This window comes from Catharus ustulatus, chromosome 9 (genome assembly GCF_009819885.2).
Source record: "Catharus ustulatus isolate bCatUst1 chromosome 9, bCatUst1.pri.v2, whole genome shotgun sequence".
Classification (NCBI taxonomy): Eukaryota; Metazoa; Chordata; class Aves; order Passeriformes; family Turdidae; genus Catharus; species Catharus ustulatus.
Genome location: NC_046229.1, coordinates 22,916,437 through 22,937,006, shown reverse-complemented (window position 1 = coordinate 22,937,006; position 20,570 = coordinate 22,916,437). Strand labels below are relative to the sequence as shown.

At 37.8% G+C, this 20,570-nt stretch overlaps 1 protein-coding gene across 1 annotated transcript; it reads left to right on the top strand.

Annotated features, from left to right (window-relative positions):
* The first annotated feature begins 337 nt into the window (after positions 1 to 337).
* Positions 338 to 20,436, top strand: WDR47 (WD repeat domain 47). The gene is given in 16 exon segments (XM_033067602.1): positions 338 to 406; positions 408 to 482; positions 484 to 497; positions 1,882 to 1,965; positions 2,520 to 2,604; positions 4,878 to 5,680; positions 8,107 to 8,227; positions 10,787 to 10,965; positions 11,067 to 11,324; positions 12,022 to 12,097; positions 13,292 to 13,449; positions 16,040 to 16,209; positions 16,930 to 17,100; positions 17,509 to 17,640; positions 18,245 to 18,463; positions 19,048 to 20,436. Coding segments are annotated over 16 exon segments (2,757 nt in total). The 3' UTR covers positions 19,191 to 20,436.
* Positions 20,437 to 20,570: the final 134 nt, after the last annotated feature.

Sequence of the window (20,570 nt, the reverse complement as noted above, 5' to 3'; positions counted from 1 at the left end):
TGCATTTCAGAGAGGAAAATCTACATATTGCAGACTTAGTAAGCACAATATTTTCACACTGCTAGAGGGTTGATTTCTTGGTAGATTTTTTTATCTGGGCCCCTATTTATGCATAGGACAGAAATTGGAGAAGTTGCAGGCGTTTTGGTAGATCTAATTAGACTTTATAGTCAACCTCGAAATCAGTTACTTAATCTGTTTAATTTTTGTAATGTCACTATGTTCTGTCATATAAATCTGCATTTTTTATTTTGTTGATAGCCAACATTTGCTAACCAAGCAGAAAATAAGGTATTGATCAGAGCTAAAATTCTTTCTTTCCTTTTAGGCTGCCATCATGACGGCTGAAGAAACAGTGAACGTTAAAGAAGCTGAAATAATTAAGCTAATACTAGATTTTCTGAACGTCGAGGAAACTTCACATCAGCATGCTGGCACTTGAGAAAGAAAGTGGGGTCATTAATGGCTTGTTTTCAGATGACAATGCTGTTCCTAAGGTAGGACTTCTTTTCCTGTTGCTTGAATACCACATTTATGAAAACACAGGAGTTGGACTGTGATTCACTCACCTGCCCTGTGCCACTAAACAGGAGCTCTTAACTTGTGCCCTCATCTTATTCTGCTTTTTCATGGTTGGAGGAAAACTATAGGCATGAATAAAATGGGAAAGCAAGGCCTGTTGGCATCTGTGATGTGACATTATGTGCTTACCAATCACATGGCCCTGAAGATGTGGTTTATTGACTTCTAGAACGTTTTACAGTATTTTAGTGCTGAGATCAAGGATGAGTGGTTTCCAGAGCTTTTCCCCAAAAATATTATGTGCATTTCAAAATAATACTTAGATTTATCTTAAATTTAACAACATGAAAGGAGTATCTATTATCATCAAGGCACGAGGGCTGGTGCAATTTACCATTCAGGATATTGCCCCCAGAATATTATTAAAAAGAATCAATGTATATCCACACTAGATTTTCAGTGTTGGTGTTTTCTGTTCATTGCCAAAGGTACTTAATAATATTGAAACCTGAGAAAATAATTTAATCCAGATGTTCTCAAAACATTTAAAAATAGATTTTTATCACTGAACAAATCTTCTCACCTCATCTGTCTTCCCTTTTCATTAAAGTGATATATATTGGACTAAAATGAATGAAAAAATAATTTTAGAAAATATTTAGAAAGTTATTAATCCAATGGTTTTTTGTTTCATTTTAGCTTGGTTGGAGAAATTCATCCTCTTTTGTAGCCCTGAGACTTTTATAGAGAGCTCTGTGTGATAGGAGGGCATGAAGAAATGGAACTGCTCTACCTGTGCAGTCCAACCCACTGATCCTGGAGTTGGAGCTCCTGTGCTGGCACCTTTCCTGCCAGGCTCTTCCTCTTATGTGCTTAATATGGAAGCTCTTTGCTTTCCCATCCCCTTCATAGAACAACTCCAGCAGTATTTATACAATTAAAATAAATTCATTTTAAGTTCTCTTTCATTAATTTGGATGTATTCATTGAAATGATACCTTTATTCAAATTCTTCAAGTAAGGGTTTTTTTTTTGCTGTTTTTAAAAGTAAGAATAACAGGTAAAGCAGGAGACACAAGACGATTTTTTCCTTTTTGATGTGTCTTTAAAAGTACTTAATTTTTCTTCTAGTATGCAGTCATTTTTTTCAAAATATTGAGAACAGGACTTGGATTTTGCTCTTACTGTTAGTCTTACTAAACAGTCATCTTGGCAGTCGAGCAAACAATGACTTTTCAAAGCAGATTGAATGACCTGTTGTGTATTTAAATTATTGTTTTGTAATTAAATGAGCTGCTTACTTAGAAAAGGGATGTTCTTGTCCAGTGACATTCAAGGAATGATCCTTTCTTTTACTAGGCAATTGATTCTTGATGGCCAGTGGGATGAGGTTCTTCAATTTATTCAGCCTCTTGAATGTATGGAAAAATTCGACAAGAAAAGGTAAAGTAGAATGTATGTCAGAGTTCAGGTTTTTTGTGTTCTGGAAAATACCTGGATTTCTAAGTATTGCCTATGAAAACAGTGGTTATGAGTTTTTCACTGTAGTTTTTGGTGGTTTTTCCTAGCCTCTGTGCTGTCCCTGAAGTTTGTGCAAGTGTTTTTAAACTTGTACTTAAAATACGTGCACACAATCTGTAATGAGTTGTCATGTACCATACACTTTAGGAATATGATGCGTGTTGTACAACCTTTTAATAGATGCTTTGTCATACTTCTATTCAAGAAATAATATGATTGCTGTACTTGGGTTTTTTTTTCTAATTAACCTTCTGATATTTGTATATTTCTGAAAGCAATTATGGAAAAAATATTTCCTGTTAAAAAAATTTTCTGGTTACCAATTTGTTAAAATTCATATCGGAGTTCTTTGTTATGACAATAGCTATACCTAACTCAGAAATTTGATGTAATTTGATGAGACAAACCTGCTTGTCTCTAGAATATTATTTAACTATTGGAGCAAGATGTGTAGTATTTCTCTTGTCCACCTGTAGGTTTCGTTACATTATTATGAAGCAGAAGTTCTTGGAAGCCTTATGTGTGAACAATGCCATGTCAGCAGAAGATGAGCCTCAGCATGTAAGAATTACCTCTGGTTTGGGAATTTTTTTTGTTGTCAGAAAATCTCCTGAGATTAGTCTGAATAAAGGCAGAGCAGAAGCTCCTGACTTTACATAACAAATTTTAGCCATTACCAAATGGTTTCAGAAACACTGGATAAAGTACTCAGTATTCTTGGGAAGTGAATGGGGCTCCCTGGTCTCAAATGCACTTGTACATAAAAGGGTTGCTTGAAACTTTGCAGATAGATCAGTGACCATATGCTGTGTCTGTGGTCCTGACCCTCAGATTTACTTTAGGCCATTGTGCTAAAGTACAGGGCTCTTCTTTTTTTACTTTTTTTTTCCCCAAAAGTATTGTCATCACAGAAATTTGTTGTGGTCATTCAGCAAGATGAAAGTTTAAATGAATTCTATGCTTAATTCTGTTGGTTTTGGAAAGTGGTCAGAATTGTTTTTTTTAAGGGGACAGATGTGTTCACAAAGGACTCTTTCAGTTAAATATGCAAACAGCAGGAGTTGTGGACTTAAGTTTTTGATATGGAAAGAGATATTAAATCAAACTGGCAAACAACGTGTGCAGACTGTGAAATTAGTTACAGTTTTTCATTTATGTTTACAATATAGTAATACCAAATTTTTAATTTCATAACGTTTTTGTCTTAGAAATGAAGAATGACAGTAGTTTTAAGACATGTGGTTTTGTTTTCCAGACTGAATTGATTGTAATTCTCTGTCCCGTTACATTTACGTTGTACTTCAGATTTTTAACTTGAACAGAGAAAGTTAAAAGAAGTCCAAATTTCTAGTCATAAATGGGAGGAGAACTAGTCCTTAGATCTCTCAACTTGTATACTGTTACTAGCACAGCAGTAGAAGGGAAAATCAGATGAATGTTCTTTATTTTGTTGTAAATGTTACCAAATGTGTTGGCATGTTGTGGGTCAAAGGCTGCTGAATTGAAGTGTCTAGGTAACACAGATAAGTGGGGATTTTTACTGATTTTTAAATCTGGGTAACTGAAAATGTCAGGTTTTGGGTATTTAGCATTGTTATTGGCTCCTAGCTGTCAACAGGCTTGGTAATAAAGCCCTCTATTCATTTGGAGGTTGTATCTTCTGAGAACTCTTTGAACTTTTTTAACATTTTTGATTGAAGAACAGAAAATCTCAGTATAAAAGCTGCTAATCACTGGAAACTAGAGCAACCTACAAGGCTTTTATTGAAAGCTACTGGCATAGGTTATAGAAATAAAGGGGAAAATAAGTCAACTGGCTTTGAGAATGGAAGTAACCTTTTGTGCTACAGTAGAATTGGAGCTGCTTAGTCACTGATTTAAAATTTTAAGCCCATCAAACCTGCAGTGACATGAAAACATTCCATAAATCTGTAAAAAATGGGAATTGATGGAGGTTTCTAGGAAGTCAAAACATCTAGGAATTTGTCTTTTTTGTGACTATACTTGGATCACCAATTTCAGACTGCATGGTTTTTTAATTAACTTGTAAGCGGCAATACTAATAAATGAGTGATAGCAGACAAATTCTGTAGCTGCTTGTTCTTGAGATGTTTTCTTGTGAAAGGACACACAGTGCAGATTTGTCCTGGTTTGAAAGGCAAGTGTCTGCTAAGAAAGACAGGAGCCTCTTTTTGAAATGGAGAATGTAAACCCCCTCCCTCCAAATTATTATTATTATTATTATTTTGAAATTAAGGTGCTCTCAGGCAAAGATATGGGAATTAGGAATAACACTTCTTTAATAGGAAAATTAAAATAGAAATACACTATTACAAAGAATAAACCCAAACCCTGACAAAGAATACAACCTGACACCCCGTCAGGCAGGGTGTTGGTAGCAGTCCCATTAAATGGTGGCTGCATCCTCCTGCAGTGATAGATATGGTTCTGTTGAAGCAGTGCTCCTGGAGAAGGTGCAGTTTCCCTCCAAAGGTCCAGTGATGATGTCGAAAGGTCCGGTTTTCCTCTGGAATCCAGTGGGAAAAGGCTGCTTTGGTGTTCCAAATCTCAGTTTTTATCTTGGTAGGAAATGCTTGCCTCCTCCCCCTGGGTGGAGCATCTCCCAATGGGATGCAGTAATTTTATCAGTCACACAGTGGGACTTAATGGGCCATTAGCAGCCAAGATTTTCCTGGAGGAAGGATGGGTTGTGAAAAGATAAAGAGCACTGCCCCACCTGGTTTTAACAGATGGTGATAGAATACATACTTTTGGTCACATCCTGTATTGCAACTTAAGACAAGATTGCTGTGTTGATGTGAATGTTTCCACAGCTGGAATTTACCATGCGAGAGGCCGTGCAGTGCCTGCATGCGCTGGAGGAGTACTGTCCCTCTAAGGAAGACTACAGTAAGCTGTGCTTGCTGCTCACACTGCCTCGCCTCACCAACCACGCCGAGTTCAAGGACTGGAATCCCAGCACTGCTCGGGTGCACTGCTTTGAAGAAGCCTGTGTCATGGTGGCAGAGTTCATTCCAGCAGACAGGAAACTCAGCGAGGCCGGCTTCAAAGCAAGTAACAATCGCTTGTTTCAGCTTGTAATGAAGGGATTGCTTTACGAATGCTGTGTGGAGTTCTGTCAGAGTAAAGCTACAGGAGAAGAAATCACAGAAAGTGAAGTATTGCTGGGCATTGATCTCTTGTGTGGTAATGGCTGTGATGACTTGGACCTTAGCTTGTTATCGTGGCTGCAGAATCTGCCAGCTACTGTGTTTTCTTGTGCTTTTGAACAAAAGATGCTTAACATTCATGTTGATAAACTCCTCAAGCCTACAAAAGCTGCCTATGCTGATCTTCTGACACCTCTTATCAGCAAACTTTCTCCTTATCCATCCTCCCCAATGCGACGACCTCAGTCAGCGGACGCTTACATGACCCGCTCCTTAAACCCTGCCTTGGACGGGCTGTCATGTGGGTTGACAAACCACGACAAGCGGGTCACAGACCTCGGCACCAAAACTTCTCCCATGTCCCACTCCTTCGCTAATTTCCACTACCCTGGAGTCCAGAATCTCAGCAGGAGTCTCATGCTTGAGAATACTGAATGTCACAGCATTTTTGAAGAGTCACCAGAGCGGTAAGTGCAGCTAGAGCTCTGTTCTTGCCTCAGCTTATGTTGCATTGTTTCTATGTTCTTACCTGCACTGTAACTCTGAACATCATTGTAACACTGAAACATAATTTGGTTGTTTAAATTCCGTTGTAATGAAAACTCTGTATAGGACCTGTTTTCTTCCTTATGCCTTTATAATCTAAGTAGATTTTGATATTTGGGTTTGAGCCTTATGGATTCAATTTGGGCCTTCTGAAAGTTTCCTAGCACAGGGCACAAATATGCTGTGAGTATGTAATACGGTCTAGCTAGGGTGTGTGTTCTTCCATTCCAGATAAATAAATGGACACAGTGAAATAGCTGTAACTCCCATCTTCTTTCTCAATTGTGTTCTGTCCTCAAGTCTTGACTAACAGTTTTGGTCCTGACACTGTAAATTAGTTATTTCAGTGTCCTTCAACAATTTCCATGTCCCAGTGAAGTCGGTGGAAATAACAGTATGTCATTGTTGTAGAATTCCTATATCACATAAATTGTTACAATGGTAACTCAGCTGAAATATTTACTTCATATTTTTGAAACCAAAGATGAGTAAGGCAGCTGAAGGTATTGCATTTTTTGTATCAGATGTTAATATAGTTGGGTTATGCTATTAATAAGTTCTTTAACGAAATGTAGCCTGCAGAATTGGCTTTTGAGAGAAATGTCCTGGTAACTGGGAGAAATGGCACTTAGCAGTTGAGTATTTATCCTCGTGTTTCTACCTGGCCTTTCTTTTGATCAGCAGTTCTGTCCCTTTCTGATGGTTATAGTCAAACTCCCCTGGAAAGCAGCTGTCAGTTTTTTAGACTCTCAGAGGACCAGATGGGTAACTAGCCCTGCACTTGGGTGCAGTGGCTAGCAGACAACATTTGGGGCTGTGGTGATCAATCCAGGCCACAGCTGGTGCCTCTATTAGTTTTGCCTTGGAGCAATATTCCGTATGTTGTGTTGTGGTAAAGGGCAGCTGTAATTAAGTTCAGTAAAAAGGAAACAAACACTCCCAAACTGATGTCAGTTCACCAATGAGAATGGAAATACTTACAGTAATGTATGTTTTAATATTTATCTTCATACTTACCTTGAAAGGAGCTGTTTTGTTTGATTAAAATTGTGGGTTTTACCAGGCTTTTCACAACTGGAATTTTTGTGGATAGCTTAAATCTTACGGAAATATCTCTGATGTTACATTTTTACCAAGTGTATACCTTCTGAAGATACAAGTTTATGGTGAATCCTCTAATTTTGCTAATCTATATCAAACCTTACCACTTGTGTGAGTGGACCAGCATCCAGTGTTAAAAGTGATTCTTGAGAGGTTTTTGATTCCCTTTTCAAAATTGGAACACTAGATTAATTTTGCACAAATAACATCATTGTGTGGGCTAAAGATGATTAATTGCTGCAGTTCTTTATGGAGGCCTTTTCATGTGAGGTTTGTAGTTTGTAACATGTTTTTTCATTAATAATACATCTCTTGAAAGTTAGGATTAGAGGGTGAAAATTACAGGATTAAAACTATAGGGCCAGACCCCTAGTTATCAAGAAGGCATTACATTTTTCAGAAGAAAATCCAACTTCAGGTCAGGTGTCCAGCCTAAATGGCAAAATTTGAAAGGGTGGAAGCTGAGCTTTATATATATCTGACCCTTGCTTCCTCTTGCACATGACATAAATAAATATTTCTTCTATAAGTTGAGTTCATTAAGCAGTTAACTTCTAATGAGCCGAGTTACTTCTATTGTACAGAGGTATCCAAAAAGTTTGAAATAGTTTCTAAAAAACCTTTGCTCCAAGTCACTGAGTAAAAGACTTTAAGTTGACAAAACTGAAAATTGGTATCCAAGGCTTGTAATGTGTTCTGCACATTTACTGATGGATTGCCAGAACATTTTGGGAAGAGTGTCACGCAGAAATACTTATAACACAGGAAAAGAAAAACCAATATAAACATTTTTCCACCTTGCACATTCAGGAAGAGATGGATGTTAAGCATCCATGGATATTAGTTTAAGTGTAGATTGGTAGTGGTAAATTGATCTTTGGGAAGAGTTTAGTTTCATAGTATTTTGTGCACATAATTGCTTTGAAATGGAAGGTTTTGAGTAACTTAGTTAAAGGATATAGAATTAAAGTGTACGGATAAAAAAATGAAGTTGACTGTGCTTTGATAGTAAGGCTTTTTGGAAACCGACTGTGCTTCTTGTTTGTCAGGGAGTTTATTTTCTTTAGTATAACACATTCCAAGTGGCAATTTTTCCTAAGCAGTATCTTCAGTTTGACATGACTTAAGTAGTTTGCGTGCCTGTGCTACCAGATCGTACTCTAGAACATTATCTTTCTCCACTTGATTTTCTGCTCTTAATTTTTCTCAGTTAAGCATCTCTTCTTTTCCATGTTGCTGCATGAAGTGATACTCCTGTGGAGCCCCAGCATCCCATCGGCAGCGAGACCTCGTGCCAGAGCTCAGCTCCAGAAAATGAACTCAGTGCAGCACAGAGTCAGGGATCAGCCAAACAAGAGAAAAATGAGGTAGTGCTTGTTTGTTTAAAAATAATGAGGCCCTTTGAGCTGGGTTCTGATCACTTCATAATGGTTTGCTTTTGTGTGGAGAACTTCATGCATGGGTTGCTTTGAATCTAGGTTTTGCTATAGTAAAAATGCCATATTGCATCTTGTAAAAGGAACTACTACTTTTTGTCCCCCCATTGTATAAATTCTGCTGTCATTTGAGTCTGTAATGCTGCCGATTAGAATGCCTTGTCACATCAGCAGTCCAGCTAAACTGTTGTGTATGTCTTTAAAAGGAAGAAAAAAAAGAGCCAACAATGTTGGCTAGACAGTGCTTAAGCATGCTCTTCATGTTCTAGTGAGAAATCCAGCATGTAGCTTGTAATTTTTGGTGTTTACACTAGGTTTTGTAGGTCATCTTACATCACTTGTCTAGAACATAGGGAAATTAAAGTTGGGCAATTCCCTCATAAATATATTTTTGCTATTTAGAATCCAGTATATAACCTTTTTTGGATTCATCTTTGAAGGCCTGTGCCTTGACTATCCTTTTTCTCTTTTTTCTCCTTAACAGCAATATGGGGTAAGTGAAATAATAGCTCAGAAGGAAACAACGAAAACAGTTACCTATTCCATTCTTTTACCACAGTTAAATACTAGTTTCTAAATTTGGTAATGCAAAATAGCATTGAGTGTGCTGTCTGTTCTGTTTGCAGATTCAGGTTTGATTTTCTTAGGTAGACTTTGTTTTGGCTGCTGACATCTGTGTGGGGCTTGAAACCAGCCTAGCTTTGACAGGGCTGTGTTCTGGTAGGCTCTGGACATTTGAGTGAGGCAGTGGGATCTTCTGTAAGAGTAACAAAGTCCTCCACATTTGAGGACTTCCCTCCCCTCAAGGGCTTTGAGTCACTTCTCTACTGCAGTGGTGTTTTGTATGCATGTTGGAAGGGAAGGAAGAGCTTAGCTAGAAGAATATAGAACAGGGCAGGTTTCAAAAGGGGAAAAAGATAAAACAGATGCAGAATTTTTAGGAGAGAATGAGACCAGGAGGTGCTGTGGTGAAGATGTTGGCCAGGCTGTTATACACAAGTAGAAAGAAATGTACCTGGTGCAATTTCATCTTGTTTTATTTCCCACATCATAGTGGTGTACAGATATACCTGTAGAATAAGAAATTAATTTCTTTTCAGAACTTTGGTTTTCATGTGCTCCTGTAGAGGCTGATTCAGAAGCCAAAGTTTATAGAATAGAGCTTCTGGGCTAGGTATTTTAGGTTTGCATGTTAGTTGGGAAATAGTGGCACAGAATACAAAATATCAAAACATCTAATAAAATTGTAATAAACAAGTATCAGTCATGAAAAGAAGTACAGACCAGAATACACTTGTTCTTTAAGATGATAACCCAGGGAGTGGGGAATAGTTCATGAATTTCAAGTACAGAAAATAAATGCTTTTCACTTCTCTCAGTAACTTTGGAGTTTCTGAATTGCAAGTATTCACCATGAGAAACCTGAGGTGGTAACTATTCTGCAAATGTAACTGTGCTACAAAATCCATTATAAATCAAAAAAATTACTGTGTCAGAGAACAAAAAATCATAATGCAAGTACCGTTAATTGTTAGCAGAAGAAATGCAAAGGCTGTTGCGAAGACAGAATGTGTATGAACTGTCTGAATTAATACAAAGTTATGAGGATGTCCTTACACAACTTTAAATCATAGATGACAAAGCTGTCACTCCAGAAAACAAACAAAAAACTCACACAACTTATCTTTTTACTATTACTATTTATTAGTATTTTTCTGGGGTTTTTTTAATTAGCTAAATATGCAGATTGGTTTTTTCTTCAGAAAATGCGGGGCAGTTCAGTGTGAATAGTTTGACCTTGGACTAAAGTGTTTTTGGTCTTCTGTTTGTTCATTTTGATCTTGTTCTCAGCTACTAGCAGAAAAGTTAAAGAAAAATGAGGTTTGGGAATGCAGAAGGCAACAAGTCCTGGGCAGCTGGCAGTGTGGGAAGCTAAAGACAGTACATAAAAAGAAAAGACTATGAGAAAGGAAGTTCAAGTGTTGTCTTGGTCCAGAAAATAAGGAATTTTAAAGTTAAAACAGGGCACCAATTTCAAAAGTAAAATGTAACACTTGGATGGACCACTGCTGCTGGGAGAGGTAAACTGGGTTTGCAGGCTGATGGCAGAGAGGTGTCAACGTGTCAGAAAATACTAAATTTGTAATGAAAGCATGGCTTACGTAGTTTCCTGGGGTATATTTTCAACTTTCAATCACTTTTTTGTTTTGATCATAAGTAATACTTCAGAAATTTTATAGGAAAGAGCAGTCTCTTTCAGAATTATGGCAGGACTGCTTCAACAGTGAATAGTGTAGGCTGGCAATGCTTTCTCTTTTTAATATGTAAATTATATCTGGTTTTAAGGGAGAATGAAATCATCACTTGTCGGAGATTAATCTCCTGGCTTTTTGATGCCTGTGTTAAAATACTGAACCAGAAAGTAAATATTTATGTTAAATACCACAATTAACTACTTAAATTCCACCTGTGATTCTCATTCCTTTTTAGCTTCGTGATTCCACAGAGCAGTTTCAGGAATACTACAGACAAAGACTACGCTACCAGCAGCACTTAGAGCAGAAGGAGCAGCAGAGACAGTTGTATCAGCAGATGTTGTTAGAAGGAGGAGTCCATCAAGAAGATGGAGCTGACCAGCAACAGAACCTTACTGAACAGTTTCTTAACAGGTTGGGGAGTTTCAATCTTCTGCCCACCCATACCTCTCTGTAAGTTCTCATAATGACCTGGTTTGATGGTTTGGGTTTTTTAACTTGTCATTTGTTACTAGATCTATCCAGAAACTAGGAGAATTAAATATGGGTATGGACAGTCTTGGAAATGATGTACAAACACTTAGCCAGCAATGTAATGGGAGCAAAGGGATTCCATCTACCCGTCCAGCAAGTAACTTCACATCAGCACCTTCAGATGGTAGCCAGAGGATAACAACTGATAGCCCAAATCCTAATACAAGCACTCCTCGCAAGTGTGGATCAGCTAATCAAATACCCTTTCCTGAAGAGTCACCTGTACAGGGGAATCAAAGGTAAGATACTGGAGAACATTCAGGACTGGAGATATCCTTCTGCTAGCACTGTGGGAGAGCTGATTGTATTTATCTTTAGCTATCAAATTAATATTTCATTGAATAGGGGTATTTAGCTCATGGTCAGTGTTTTCTAAATATTTATGTAGGGATTATAAAGTCTTTTTTTTTGACAACATGCATGAGGAATAGTGCTTATTTGTTATGGCTTACATTTTATGCTTGTTAATTTTGGACTTTTTATTCCATCTTATATGTCTAGTTCTTGTTTATGTTATTCTAAGTTTGTGGAAGCTTTTTTATGAAATACATAACTAGATGAAGGGAGAAACAGGACAGAATGGGAATTGAATTTCTTCTGTTAACTAAAAGTAGTGCTGACCTGAAAGAAACAGTAATTCTTTCAGCTCTCTGTGTGTATATATTGTATCTATACTTAGGTATGTTGTGGACTGAAAAATATTTTTAAGTTGAGTTCACTTGTTCAATGCTTGGAGTTGCTGCAAAAAGGACTGTCCTGTGTAAAAGTAATAGTTTAATGGTAATGATTCAGACCTGTATAACACTTAACACAAATTAGTCAGTTCTGAGAATGGCGGAAACTGTAACTTTAGTCCAAAAAATACTTACCAAAAATCTGTCCCTGCTCTTGTTGTTTTGTCTTGTGATGGCTGAACACTTCACCAAATCAAAACAGTGCATCAGAGCATGCTGTCTCTCAGGCACAGTCAGAAGATTCTTCGGGGAATTTATCTAGGACAAGAGGCGATGAGGTGAGTTTTCTTATTGTCTTTTACTGCATGTGTTATCAAAACAGTACTTAATCCTGAGTGTGCCATCCTCTTACTGTAAGAGGTATTTAGAAATAATTTTGGTTGGTGCAGTGTCTGCAGTCACAGAACATTGACGTCTGGAGACTGAATCCAAATGTGCAGTGTAGAAGAGAGTCAATGAGAGCAGGATGCTTGGGGCTGGGTCCAGTTGGGTTTTGAGTCTCTCCAAGGGTAGAGGATGTTCCCCAGCCTTTGTGGGCTACCTCATCCCATGTCTGACCATCCTCACAGTGTTTTTAGAGCACCAAAAAAGTTGAAGTGGAATTTGCTTTATTTTATTTAGTGTTCATTGCTTCCAGTCCTTTCACTGGGCACCACTGAGAAGTCATGCTCCATCTTCCTCACTCCCCCAGTCACATGTTTGTACACACTGGTGAGATGTACACATGCACACCCTGAAAAGTCCTTCTGACCTCAAGGCCAAACAGTACCACCTCTTTCAGGTTCTCCTTGTACAACAGATATTCTGATGGGTTGTCTTTTGCAACCATTGTTTTGTGTTTATTAAGTGTTGGACTGCAGTCAGTCAGTATGGCCTGAAAAACCAGGGGAATAGTTAATAGGGAAATAACTACAATAAGTACATTCCAAAGCTTCTACATAAATAGAAATCATAATTTTATCATAATCTTTAAAGGTGGCTGTGAAGTCACAAGGAGGATGACATAATAAAGCTTAGCATAATTTAATAACTTTGTGTTACATACACAAAGTATATAAAGTCTGATTCTGTGTTTAATATTATATTTGGTTCAGAAACTGTGTTTGACTTGGACTCTTTTCAGTAAAAAGGCAGCCTTGTTCCCTTCACAAGTTTCACACAGATCAAATGTGTTTACACAGAAATAAACTGTGATATTGCCCATCTGAGGTGGACTGTTTAGAAGAAAAAAGCAGGTGAAATTCTGGAGGGAGAAAGAAAGATACTAATTAATGTTATCTATAAAAGTCACTTGAAGAAAAGAGCTTCGAGGGCATTCTTTGACTTGGAGTAGACATTGTTTACAAAACTGTACTTGGAGTGATCCAGCCTGCTGTGCTGTTACTTGTTAATACTTGGCTATAGTAGCCTTACATTATTCTGCAGAGCACCAGTTTTACACGGAAGAACCTAATTTTACTGTTTCTACGCAGGATGACAAATCCAAAAAGCAGTTTATTTGCATTAATACTCTAGAAGACACACAAGCTGTCAGAGCTGTAGCCTTTCATCCTAGTGGGAGTTTATATGCTGTTGGTTCCAACTCTAAAACTTTGAGAGTTTGTGCCTATCCAGAAGTAATTGACCCAAGGTAAGAAAACTAATATAATAATTCATTTTTTTCAATCATTTCACTTCTTTCTCCTGCAGCTACTGATACCTGTACATGTAATACCTTTATTTTATTGTCATAAATACAGTCATGCTCTCCTTGGAACCCTGAACTTCTAAACAAAAATAAGGTTATGTGCTGAGGTATTTGTATATTTGTGGGCTACTTCCTTGCTCTCTGTATTATTTGCAAGATATATTGCCACAAGACCACATATTTCCTTTTAGAAGTGTTATTTTTTTGTCCCAGCAGTTGAGCTTTTTTGAATTTACTGGTTGGCCTGTGGTGTTGATATTCCAGCTGTAACAGTGGGAGAAAGCATGTGTCAGTTCCCAAGCCAGCACAAACTGGGCTTCACAAGATTCAGTTTCTGGCAGGAGGACAGACTTAACAGTAGAGAAAGTTGTATCTTCTTGACTTGTACAGCAAAACTTGCCAGATATGTCTGTTGACCTGTTTCTACTCTAAACATTGTTTCCTAGATATATTGGTTCTTTGACAGAAGAAGCATAATTTGTGGATTACTGTGCAGCTGTATTTTCAGTTTTCTTTCCACCCATTTTTTTAATAGGATGGGGACAATACATCTGAAAATAAATATTGCCACATCAATAGCAATCTCTTTATTTCTACTCTACTTACATTATTTTCTTGGAGGAGGGGAGAAGTGCAAGCATCTAAACTTCACAGTTTTATAGAGTGCACAAGTGTGCACAGTGGTTTTATCTGGGACATTTTTCCCCTTTAGGACTGATGTCCAGGCTTCCAAAGCGCTCAAAAAGTAATCTGATTTTTCTTTTCCTCCTTAAATATAATTGGTAAGGTAGCCTTTGAAGTTTAATTCCAAAATATTTATGAGCAATGTATGACACAACACAGAAAGTAATTGATTTCTGTTACCTAATACTGGGCTTGAAGCCCAAACAGCCTCTTGACTGGTAAGCAATGCAAAACTTGTTGGCTCCTGCACAGCTGCTTATTCTGCTCATTGGGAAAGGTCTGAGCAACTCTGCAGTTAGTTTGTACTTGCAGTGCAGGATCTGATGTGACAAGAGACACAGTGCATCTGGACCTGAAAGCAGTACTTGAAATTTCCTCAATTCTGAACTTGTAATTCTTCCACTTACTGTTGATTTTAACTATGCTCAGTTTGCCTAAAATAATTTATCATGGGATTTACAAGTCAGCGGAGAGATTACATTATCTTAAAGATATTCTAATCCTTGTAACAACATGAGTCTAGACATGCATTCAAAATTATGTGCTTTTCAAAGAGCTATGGTTGTGTAGAGGAAGTGTTCTTTGAAGCTTTGTTGGGCCTATTAAACTTTTTTTTAACTTGTCCTTCAAGCTGATGAATTATTCAGGACAGGTTGGCTTGGAGTTGGGCTTTTGCCTTTCTCTAAAGGTATAATAGTAGTGTGGGTGTTTTTGTACACCTTTAAGATTAAACTGACAGATACATGTTCTGCAAATGTTGCTCAAATTATCACAGTGCTTCCATGCAATGGATTGGCAACATGTGGTCTCTGACCTGGGTAGGTGCTTCCATGTTCTGAGATCAGTGATCCTCAGCTCTTAGGATGTGGTGAATCCAAACTCAGAGTGTGAGGTAAGGCATTAGGCCAATTAGGAAGCTCTGTAGTGTGAGTGATCCTGATTTAGGCTAATCTGCAGTGAATTTCCTCTCTGGCAACAAATTAAAATTAGCTGCCATGTAGGTTTACTTTAGTATTTGTTACTGAACCAATGTTAATCTCCAAAGTTTTTCAACAGACTTGGATGACTGTCTTTCATCTTTTCTCTCTGCCTCTTCTGTTCAAGTGCTTATAATAAGGTTTATGACTTTTTTCAATATCAATTTAGTTTGTTGAATTTCTCCTGTTGATGTTACTGGAGTGATATGGAGATGGATACTGCAATACTTTATCCTAAGTACTTGATTTCTTCCTGCTGTGAGAGCAGAAAAAGAACATTGTAGGGAGGTAATTGATTGCAGTCAAGGCAATGTAAATTACTGGGACTTCTGCTTTTATTTCAGCAGTGTGTAAAGCTGATACAGTTTTACAAATAGTAATCTACGGTGTAGTTAGATGCTATCAGATGCTTGCATTAACATAGAATGGTAGATCTGTTTTTCTTGCACAGGCTTGGCCTATTGTTGCTTAATTGAAGTCGTGCATATTCAAAAGGGGATGTACTTAATGGAACAGTTAAGTTGTTGACATATGAAGGATGTAGAGAAATCACACCAGTTTTGGACTCTGGGGATAATGTTTTGTTGTCCTATAGCTAGTAATTGCCATGTTTTATCTGTATTAACCCTTTACAGATGAAGGGACTGGGTAAGTTCTTTACTTTTTGTATGTTCAATCACAGAATGGGAACATGAGTAAAAATTGAAAATGAGAAGATTCTTTTTGTCTTTCATCACATGTATATGTTGTAATGCAAGTGGTCATATGAATTTCATGTTACCCAAAATAACAGAAAAATAGTATCTTCATTTTAGAATATTTTTTTCCCTTAGAAATAAAAGGAAATATGATGGTTTTTTTTCTTTTACCAGTGCTTATAATACTCCTAAACAACCTGTAGTTCGCTTCAAGAGGAATAAGCATCATAAAGGATCGATCTACTGTGTAGCCTGGAGTCCCTGTGGACAGCTCTTAGCTACTGGTTCTAATGATAAATATGTGAAAGTGCTGCCTTTTAATGCAGAAACTTGTAATGCAACAGGTACTGTGTGTATATTTAGTTGAAAGCATTTATTTTCATTTACTGTCCAGTATTTGTCAAAATCATTCAGTTTACTTTGATGTTTTGTTATTTTTATGCCAATATTTTAATTCAGTCTCTTTTCCCTTTTACCATCACTGTGGTCTCTATACAGCAAAGAACCACTGAGAGGTTTACAATTATCTTTAGGGTTTTGTTTGGGTAGGGTGACTGTGTTTTGGTTTCATTTTGCAAGACTCTGGTATTGTTCAATCTCCTGACAAATTCTTCCCCATATACAGTAAAATGACCAGCTGTTCTTACCCACTTCTAGAGTTTGGTTGTCACTAAAAATTTATCTTTTCCCTTGCCTAGATCTCGCTTTGCTGGTTTCTGTTCCAGCAAATACTACTTTCCACACCCACCTCTACTAATCAATATGTTGAATATGGCTCTTATCTTTGCTGTTTTGAACTTAGGCTACCTTGTCCTTTGTAGTTCAGTGCACTCAATGATGTTTTCCTCCTGGCAAAGAGAACCTTCTGAGTTCACCAGAGTTTACAAAAAGAAATGAATGTACTCTATAAAAAACCTTGGCTACAGTGGTGATGGTCTGCATATATTTTGCAAAGTTTTAGGAAGTAGGAAGCTCAAGTTTAGGAAGCAACACTCAAACCCAAGGTTCTTAGAGATTTTGTTTGAACTGTAGTAACTGAAATAGTGATTTTTAAATTATTTTAGGACCAGATTTGGAATTCAGCATGCATGATGGGACAATCAGAGACCTTGCTTTTATGGAAGGCCCGGAAAGTGGTGGTGCTATTTTAATAAGTGCTGGAGCAGGGGACTGTAATATTTACACTACAGATTGTCAACGTGGACAAGGCCTGCATGCCCTAAGTGGTCACACTGGTAGGTACAGTGTGGCTTCTGTCATACTTTCTATGTCTGTATTATATTCTAACAACATTGTTGGGTTGTTTTGGTTTGGTTTAAAGTCATTGTGTTTTTCTTTTTAGAAAGACTTTTTTTTTTTTTCCTCTCCCAATTGCTCTTGAGATATTTTGAGGGGAGGTGGACAGTATTTGTTTTTAAATATATTTGCTGTTAATCTAATGGAGAGAGTGCACACATCATTCCAGAGAAGACACAAAGCTGAATATTGCCATACACTGGTGCATTGGATCATGCAACATGCAGGTTTTCCATGGTATTGTTAAGTCTCTGAATGCAAAAAAATAATCCCAACTGTACATGCAATAATATTTCAGTGTTGGGTTAATGATGCTTAATCAAATTAAGAAGTTTTCTTGTTCACAGGACATATTTTAGCACTTTATACATGGAGTGGCTGGATGATTGCATCTGGATCCCAAGACAAGACCGTAAGATTTTGGGATTTGAGAGTGCCAAGCTGTGTTCGTGTTGTGGGAACAACGTTTCATGGAACAGGCAAGATTTGCTCTCATGCTTCTAATGATCCTGGCATGAAAATAGACTGTGAAGAAGTCCAGGTCATATAGAGTGAAGGGGGAGGTTGTGGCACAGAAGGGAGGCTTGACTTAAAGAAAGAACTTGTGAGGATACCTATACCTGTAGGATTGGTTGGTTTGTTCCTGAAGTAATATTTCCTTTCAGAAGATGGGTAGTGCTTTTGCCTTATGACTTCCAAACAGACACTTTTAAATGCATTCAAATACAGCAACCTAACTGACCTGAAGTCCTTACAGCTTCAGGGCCAGGGTGAATTCCTTGCAGTATTCCCCATTATTTCATCAGAGTGACTTTCTTTCCTGTGATGGAACAGATACTTTCTCATGCAGTTTTAATAGTGGCTTTGCTATGATTTGAGTGTAATTTACAGTGTCAGAGTTTTTAGTACTGAAAAATAGAGGTTTTTTTTTATTCTAAGCTGGGTATGTTTGCCTTAAATTTGAGGCCAGCTTTTGGCATTCTTTTACAATGCATGTTCTTGTGTAAAAAAAAAAAAGTTGGCTAGATGCAAAAACACAGCTAACTGTGGTGTGGATTTGTTGGTGTTTCTGTGGCCCTGCAGGGAGTGCTGTAGCCTCGGTGGCAGTAGATCCCAGTGGCAGGCTGCTGGCCACGGGCCAGGAGGACTCGAGCTGCATGCTGTACGACATCCGCGGGGGCCGCATGGTGCAGAGCTACCACCCCCACGGCAGCGACGTGCGCTCCGTGCGCTTCTCGCCGGGCGCGCACTACCTGCTCACCGGCTCCTACGACATGAAGATCAAGGTGACAGACCTGCAAGGTAACACAGGCAAAGGGACACAGGCCACAGGCCTGTTTGGGGCTTCTCATGTTGGGGTTGAGAACTTGGCTCAAGGATCGGGTTTTGCTTGGAGAGGGGAAAGAATAGTAGAGCTTGGAAAGGTGGGATGTGTGTGTATGTGATTGTGTCTGGTGGAAATTGGGTAGTTGTGGTGCTGAAAGTGTAGGCTGTGAACTGAATCTTGTTTTGGGGTGAGAGTCTCTTTACAGTAAAACCACTACTTAACACTCTTGCCTGATGAGATGGCATTGCTTTCAGACAGCCTTTATAAAATTGACCCTTTAAAAAAAATCCCTAAAAATATATAGCAATTCTAATCACCTTATGTAAAAATGGTGGATATCTGCTTTTTAAAGTTGTACTGTGTCCAGTAATGCCTAAAAACTGAAACACTGGGGCCTTTTGTTTTGCTGTGTGTGTGTGAGAGAAAGAGGGGTCAAATACATTTCATAAGGTGAAATACAGATGGAAGCTTTAAGCAAGCAAACTGGTTAAAAAAATATTTGCCAAGGGCTGGGATATGGATTCATGAAATGAGTAGTGATTTCTGTTCCTCTCCACAGGGGACCTGACAAAGCAGCTTCCTCTGATGGTGGTAGGGGAGCACAAGGACAAAGTTATTCAGTGCAGGTGGCACACACAAGATCTTTCCTTCTTGTCATCTTCTGCAGACAGAACTGTAACCCTTTGGACCTACAATGGTTAGAGTGCAAACAAAGGCAACTATGCAGCTAAAGCACAGAGACCCGAGACTACAGAACTGTCAAAACAAGTAATAATAATGAGCTTTGAGAGAGCAGCAGTTGAGCAGGAGAGTGTCTTATCAAGAGGAGGGGCACCTGTCACTGATTTTTCTGGTTTCTAGGAGGTCTTGGTGTTTTTAGTATATTCTTTTGCAGTGCTTCCAGTCTTCCATGTTGAACTCATGCTGCTGTGACCTATTGTAGTCTTGTTGCCAAAGTCTATGAGGAGAACTCTTCTGTTGTTGATGTGCACTCAGAGTAACATGAATGATGTGTTTACAGTTCGGTATTAATTGCATTCCTTGTTCTTTGCCTCAATGAGAATTTTGTATAGAAACTTAAGTTGGAACACTTTAATCAAGTCTGTATGTAACTAGTTACACACACACACAAAAGAAAAACTTCCACTGTTTTTTCAGGTTTATTGTATTCATCACTTTTAAACAAGAGCTCAAACTTTATAACATCTCCACAGTTTCAATGTTTTTAGTAGAAAAAATTCTGAACTTTAAAGGTTGACTAGGTAGTAACTACTTCTTGATTATGGTCCATTATATAATGGGGGTTTTTCTTTCTTTTCATCTAACCTGGGAAAAATGTTGCTGTTTTTTACTACATAACATTGTTTTGAACCAGCTAACATGTTGGAGGGGAAAAGTAAAATATTGACTTTTTTCAGTGGAAACATGTAATATTTTACTTTTTGAATGCAACAGAATACCTCTGTGTATAATGTACTGTAGAAAAGAGTGGATTGGCAGCAGTTGTCACAGTGAGCTTAATGGCTATCAATTTTTCAAGTAAAAGGGATACCATTAATGCTGTAATAGAAACCAGCATGGCTTAAAATGCTATGTCTGCATGATAATTTAAGAATTGTTTAAATTCCCAGTTCAGAAGCTTATCTGAATTTTATTTCTTGCACTGTTTATGTATGGGAAATTGCAGTTTTATTTCTACAAAACTTTAGATTCTAATGTTTATGTATTGTTATATTTTCTTATTGTACAGTTCCTTTTACTTTTTAAAATATAAACCTTAAACTTTAGGTTATTTATTTATTTGAACTGCAGTTAAGTTTTGGATTCTCTTGGTTACTAAATTATATGTGCACTGTAGCAAGCATTTTTAACTATCGTATAAAAGTGGAAAGGTAACTATAAAAGTGTATCTGTGCTATAATCTCAATAAAGACCTCCAACACCTGCACCCGTTTCATCTGTTATTTTTAATGCTTGGTTTATAGTTCCTCAATCCAGCTCTGCTACAACAGTTCGACCTGTTTTAAGTATGCCAGAGCTATAAAATCCTTAAGGGCTTTGATACTGCTTCCAAGTATTGAA